This window comes from Bison bison, unplaced genomic scaffold (assembly GCF_000754665.1).
Source record: "Bison bison bison isolate TAMUID 2011002044 unplaced genomic scaffold, Bison_UMD1.0 scf7180017864491, whole genome shotgun sequence".
NCBI lineage: Eukaryota > Metazoa > Chordata > Mammalia > Artiodactyla > Bovidae > Bison > Bison bison.
Genome location: NW_011495050.1, coordinates 21,298,699 through 21,305,771, shown reverse-complemented (window position 1 = coordinate 21,305,771; position 7,073 = coordinate 21,298,699). Strand labels below are relative to the sequence as shown.

General features: G+C 39.6%; 1 protein-coding gene across 1 annotated transcript in view; it reads right to left on the bottom strand.

Moving 5' to 3' along the window:
• Nucleotides 1–2,299: 2,299 nt before the first annotated feature.
• PABPC1 (poly(A) binding protein, cytoplasmic 1) overlaps nucleotides 2,300–7,073 on the bottom strand; it is a 14,435-nt gene continuing 9,661 nt past the window's right edge. The window contains exons 8-14 of the mRNA XM_010863515.1: nucleotides 6,641–6,731; nucleotides 6,043–6,153; nucleotides 5,808–5,962; nucleotides 5,182–5,266; nucleotides 4,512–4,642; nucleotides 3,843–3,936; nucleotides 2,300–2,747 (exon numbers count right to left, since the gene is read on the bottom strand). Coding sequence (XP_010861817.1) covers nucleotides 3,844–3,936; nucleotides 4,512–4,642; nucleotides 5,182–5,266; nucleotides 5,808–5,962; nucleotides 6,043–6,153; nucleotides 6,641–6,731 — 666 coding nt within the window. The 3' untranslated portion in view covers nucleotides 2,300–2,747; nucleotide 3,843. The remainder of the gene's footprint in view (nucleotides 2,748–3,842; nucleotides 3,937–4,511; nucleotides 4,643–5,181; nucleotides 5,267–5,807; nucleotides 5,963–6,042; nucleotides 6,154–6,640; nucleotides 6,732–7,073) is intronic.

Sequence of the window (7,073 nt, the reverse complement as noted above, 5' to 3'; positions counted from 1 at the left end):
GAAAACCGAACCTGATCATTTCCATGAGAACTGGTCTTACACGGAGAATGCATTTATTAAGCACAGCTATCCAGGTCCTCATTTACTCACTGCAAATGAACAGGGACCATGATTTTACATCAAGAGTAAGAAAATTTCAAAGTACTCTCTAAAATTTCACTCATTTGTGATCCATTAGTTTGGTAGAGGTATAATCAAAGGTAGCATCCTGTAAACAAGATACATTAGCTTGTTTTAGCCATGCAACTTAGTGTGCATGCTACAGAAAAGGAGATTCTAGGCTGAACAAGCAGTTTCCAAGTAGCCATTATCATCTCCTACCTGCCAAGAGGCAGCCGTTAAGTAAGCCTTGTAAGATATGGTAGTGTCCTTCACGGTGCTTCAATTCCTACATGAAGTTGGGTGTGCTCAGTCATGTCCAACTCTTTGCAACCCCGTGGACTGTAGCCTAGAGGCTCTCCAGGCAATACTGGAGTGGGTTGCCATGCCCTCCCTCCCCAGGGGATCGTCCCAACCCAGGGATTGAACCCAGGTTTCCCACATTACAGGCAAATTCTTTACTGTTTGAGCCACCAGGAAAGCCCAGCCATACATTTATCAGACACTAGTCAGTTATCATCTATGAAGATTGTTTTGTGAAGTCTTGCTAACATTGAAACTGGTAAGTTTAAGTCATTGCTCCTAGGGGAAATAAGTTAGGTACCTGTGAGCCTATCACATTTTCATCAGTTGACACACAGTTTTGTGTTTCTGCCTGAACACTGAACCCACAGCTGACAGCTCTATAACTTATGCCCAAATGAAACTTACATTTTCTCCAGAGGGGCCATTTAAACAGTAAAATTATACACACACTCACTCATAGACACACACAGCACGAGAATGTCAAAGTGAGGCACAAACAGGCCTTGAAAAGGACACTTGTTTTTGAGAGCTGAAACAAGACATTATTTTTTAGTTCTGCTGGGAACACGTGGATTTCAGGTGACTCATTTTTCTGTGCTATCCACAGATGATTGAAATCTGTTTGCACAAAGACTTTGTGGGTGACAAGTAATTTCTGGTTGAGTAGGTGAACTTAACACAAACAATGAAGATTTTTTTCCTATGTCAATTCCTACAAGATTACAGACATCTACCTGTTTTGTTGTCTCCTCTAAGAAAACAGACATTTCAAAATCAAATGATTTATCTTTGGATCACACAAGAAATACTGACTTCTAGCTATCCAACACACAAAGGAAACTGTCTGAGAACACCATCTGCAACTCTAGATCTGGGACGGTTTTCAACTGTGAGAACTTTAGCTTGAGACGTCTTAGAAGCTGCTCCTTTAAAACGTGAAGATTGAACCATTCTGTATTCAAACTGATATATCCCTGATAAAGCTTTCATGATTCATAAAAGTTGTTTTCCTCTCAACAGTCAGGGTAGGACTGCAGCCAGGCAAAATACAAAATCATCACTGTTAATGATGCCTACTAGGTGCATGATAAGCCATGGGGCAGGAGGTGGGGTTTGTGTATCTTGAGTTTCAGAATACAGTGAAACGCATAAGGCTTCAATATGCAGGGAGAGCTGGCACTGTCATAGCTAAGGCTTTAGACAGACTTATTTGCTCCCAAAGGCAAGATAGTTGAGGTAATTCTAGCATGGTGATAATCAGATATGCAACTCACAAAGCAAACTCTGGCAGTAGTGTGTAGAGAATGAAATAGAGTTAAAACTAGATCATTCTCTAAAGCACACTGAAACTGTCAGGGATACCTGTTTAATGTGTATGCCCTGGGCCCCAATCCCGGTGTTTTAAATCCATTCCTCTCAATGTAGAAGCCCTATTATCTTCATTATTTAAAAGTACTTTCGATGATAAAGTATTATTCTGAGTTAAGTCACAATCAATAAGTCAAATTACATGTCTCTAAAATTAAGGCTTAAAACTAATCCTAAATACACAATGTAACTAGTTTTTGGTATAATTTTTATATTATCTACACTCTCCTGTCCAGCAAACACAGTAGTTATTACTGTTTTATACCACATAAGTGATAGTTTAAAAGCTATCTCCCAGCCTAGAAACCTTAATGTATCATATATTGAAATCATCTCGAACTCACATAGAAATCTGACTTCATAAAGTGCATTAGAGGCATTGTTTTATGTTTCTTCCATTGACCTAATAAACTTCTGAAAAACAATCAGTACCTTTGTTCTGAAAGAGGCTCTTAACGTCAGTTTCAACTATCACCTATTTTCCCAAGTCAATTACAAAGAGAAATAAAATAGCGTAACATCACTATGCACTGTTTAAGGAATTTTTATTAAAGCAAGAATTTTATAATCCAAATTACGTTTCCTTGCTCAGTTATCAATTCTGTTATTTAAAACAGAAGTGACATTCTGAGCTATTCCACAGTAAAGAATTACAAAATTAAAGAAAGGAATGCTTTAAATTTTTGTACTTTGCTGAAAATTCTTTTTCCCACGGTCTATAAAACATTAATTTGTTTTTATATTTTACTATTTTTTTGTGTTTTTTGTTGTTTTTAAATCAATAAGTAATCTAGGACTAGCATTATGTTTGCTAGACCTGGCATTTGCTCGGTACATAAGGTTCAAAGTTTCCTTTCCTTTTTTTATTTATTTTCTATTTTGCAATGTTTTTTTTTCCATAGTATTTAAGTTTTTCGATGTTTAGGTATTTTTCTTCGGTGAAGCACGAGTTTCTTTTCATGGTCCCTGATCATCTGTAAATGTGGGGGAAAAAGAGATTATGATCATCAAATTTAAGACACAGAACATAATGATTCCAACCACTAAAAAGAAAGGACCTTTACCTAAGTGACAGAAGTGCTAATTATAGCTATAATGACAGTCGTATTTTACAATATATGCTGCTGCTGCTAAGTCGCTTCAGTCGTGTCCAACTCTGTGCGACCCATAGACGGCAGCCCACCAGGCTCTGCCGTCCCTGGGATCCTCCAGGCAAGAACACTGGAGTGGGTTGCCATTGCCTTCTCCAAAGCATGAAAGTGAAAAGTGAAAGTGAAGTCGCTCAGTCGTGTCCGACTCTTCGCGACCCCATGGACTGCAGCCTACCAGGCTCCTCCGTCCATGGGATTTTCCAGGCAAGAGTACTGGAGTGGGGTGCCATTGCCTTCTCCTTACAATATACAAATGTATCCAATTTACACGTTACACACCTTAAATTTACACAATGTTGTTATGTCAAGTATTTTACTAAAAACAAAAGTAAGAGGACCAACACTGGCACTTGTGGGTGTGAAAGCCCTCAGCCAGGTTCAGCCTGCCGAGAGCCTGTCTCTGTAAAGCTCTATGAACCACAGCCACCCCTGCTGGTTCACAAGCTGCGAGGCCGCTCTCACAGGGTGACAGCGGGGCAGAGGAGCTTCAACACGGAACACACCCCGCACAGCCCCAGCTATTTCCTATTTTATAGGAAAGCTTTGTACACGCCTGGCTCTGGCTACAAAGCTACATCACCCTATTTCTTGGGGGTAATGAAAGGCAGTATTAGAGGCCAAAAAACAACTTCATCACTGCCACCCAAGAAAATGTATTAAGCTATGAAAGTCCTTCAGCTATCTACACAGGGCCAATCCATGTTACAGCTATTTAACACAAATTACTACGCAAAACGTCTGAAGGGGTCTTATCTCAAAAATTCAAGTCTATACCAGGGTAACATGTAGTTAATTCCTCTGTATTTTTACTTCTCTTTGAAAAACTGGCAATGCATTTGGATTAGTGATAAAATTAGTTTTTGCTATGTTTCAATACACGCTCAAACTGTGAGAATAAGAAACAGGAGGCAGGCTCACTTTAAACAGTCGGAACCCCAGTGGCACTGTTAACTGCTTTCTGGGCAGCCTCTTTTGCTTGGTGGGCTTGGAGTACAGCTACAGCTTCATCAACCTGAAAAAACGAAAACAAACTGGTTCTGAAAAACAATAATTAGAACACAGCTTCAAACCGCCAACCTACAAACGTCCAACAAAGGCAAACTCCTTTCCTCAGATGCAGGTGCTCATGACTGTTATGAAAAAAACACATTCCAACTATACATCTGTATCCCTTGGGCTCTATTCCACCACTGTTTTGGAAGTATTAACCTCTTGTACCTCCTACTTTCTCCCCACCAAAAATCCCCCAAAGTTCAGAAATATCAGCGAATATCCCTTTCTTCAATACAGATGAGCAGTTAAGAGTTAATGGACGCTGGAGTTACAGTGACTGGATCTGAAACCAAGCTCTGCCATTCACTAGCTGCTTTGTGAGCAACTGGGCAAATTATTTAATCTCTCTATACTTCAGTTTCCCTGTCTATAAAATAGGGATAACAGCACCATAGGTTATTAGGATTTTCAATTAATATTTATAAAGCTCTTAGAACTGTGCGTGACTTGTACAAAGCACTTATAAATGTTCTACAAAACATCCTGGAATATGTAGTATAAGAAGCTGGTAGGTAAATGATAAATTTAAATTACTTTAGAACGGAGAGACTCTGGAGACTCAAGCATATGAAGAAGTTCTGAATTATCAATCTCCAACAACATGCCAGTGATTTTACCAGCAAGAGTAGGGTGCATGGCTTGAATTAGAGGAAAGAGCCGTTCACCTAGGAACAAAAACATTCAAAAACTCCTTCAATCAAAAAAAAATTTTTAAGGCATCTACTACAGTAAAACTGGGGTTTATGAACCCTTCGTATACAGCAAATAAATGCGAACCCATAATCCACCATTTTAGTATCTTTCATGAGATGATCAGTATAAAATGGATTAAGATCTACCACAAGGCAACTAATTCTTGAAAGCATCAGTTTGCCAAAAAAAGATGAAATGAAGCTACGTGTTAAATCTGTGTTCAGTCAAAATCAAAGTGGCGTACTCATTTGGTTCAAATTTCAAACTCCTCCTTCAGAAAATGTGGTAGGATACCTGGCAAGTCATGCCCCATTACCCTGTCCATCAAAGGCAACGTCTTAATAGCTTTCCAGGCTTTTAATGAGTTCGGCAGACAAACTGCCATGGTGCTCATTCATTCCAATCCGATCCCGCCACCCTAGCTGTCATTTTTAGGTGCAAAGGCAGTCTAAGTGTCCTCTTATTTTCTAGTCTCTCACTGTAACTGAGCAGGTGGGACAAAGGTACTCACCCAACATTTGCTTCTGCTCTTGAGGAGGGGCAGATGCCAACATGGAAGCAGTCAGAGGCTCCTGACCTTGTACATGAACAGCGGGCTAGAAAGAAAATGGGAAAATTCCTAAGTACAGAAGTAATGGCAAGTACAAATACAGTCATCACTGGAAAATAACTGGATAAAGACTATAATCTAAACATAAACAGGAGAAGCTGAGTGAACCAGAAAATGCAGCCTAAGGTAGCTATTAACACCTAAGTGCTCAAGTATTATAAGCACAGGGGTGTTGAATTTTCTTTATCTGGAGTAGTCTTTGGAACCATACTTCTAGTATAATCAACCACAATTTTGGTCCCAGGGGTCAAAAAAACCAAAAAACAGTAAGCCAAATCTCACAAACTAAACTTTATTTCACCCTTTCTTACAACTATGCCAAATAAAACTCTCAAACCACATAAGCAACTCAGGAAGGGAAAACGCTGCTCTAGTTCCTGGAGTATAGCACATATTTTTACATATTAGCCATTAGTGGGACTTCAACAAAATGTTCTAGATAGCTTAAGCTCTCACACATCATATGGCTGTCCTCAAAGTCCTTGCAGTCAAGGACTGTCATCATAAAGAAGCCATCAAATCCACACCTGCTGCATGGTGACCTGCGGCTGTGCATTCAGATGCTGTTGAGGATTGCGAACTCCCGCAGCGTATTTGTACTGTGGAACGGTGCGAACAGCAGGAGTAGCTGCAGCTGCAGCAGCTGCGGGACGTGGACCCATCGTTTGTGTTGATGTGTTAGCTAAAAAAATAAAACATTTTTTGTATTTATCTTCGTATTTCCATTGGAGACCAATTTTTACGAGAAGGGTTAAGACTCACCAACACGCTGTGTCGACATGACTCGTGGAACCTGTGAAGAAGCTGGTCTCATAGTACTAAATGGTGGTCTAGGAGCGGCTGGGCGGATAGCACCGGGCATATTTTGGAATGCTACGTTTAAAGACATGAACGCACATTAACTGGGAAAAACTCAGTGTTCATCTTGCTTTTTTTTTCAGAGCTGAGATTTGCACAAAAGACTAAAAATGACCAAATATAAACAAGTGTATTTTTTTAAAAGCTTAGGCTTCTATCTGCCATTTTCTTCAGACTTTTATGCCATTTCTCATCAGAGCATAAAAATATGAAATGGAGTTGGATGTATTCCCAAACTTGTGATAAAAAGGAAAAACAAAAAGAATCAAACCAACATACATATTACTAGCATTTTAAGATTCTTTTTAAAGAACAAAATGCTAAAGATGCCCAAATGAACACCCGTTAACTATAAATTACGGAAAGCAACAGCTAATATACCATTGGATATTATACGGTTATATATATATTAGCTGTTATATATACGGATATAACAGCTAATTTGCCTCATTTATGTTTTTTAGTTCAAACACTTTGCAACTTAAAAAAAAAAAAAGCTTACGATGAGGTCTGGCACCCTGAGCAGTCCAGCGAGGACTTGGTCTTAGTTGAGCAATTTGACTAGGAGGATAGTATGCAGCACGGTTCTGAGTCTGTTGGAAGCAAGCAAACGTATCAGTCATAGAAAAAGCAGATAATACAACACATTATGCATGTTCAAAATAGTTAACAGGTCCTCACACTCCAGGAAAGATCCCCAGGAGGAGGGCACAGCAACCTACTCCCATATTCTTGCCTGGAGAATCCCATGGACAGAAGAGCCTGGGGGGCTACAACAGTCCACAGGGTCGCAAAGTCAGACACGACTGAAGTGACTTAGTACATAGCATGCACACTCTTAAGCATTTTTCAAATCCAATCATAATTCACATCTCAATGTTTTCATCTTAAGACTTTATTCTCTTTTTTTGGGGGGGGGGGGGGGGGGGGGATGT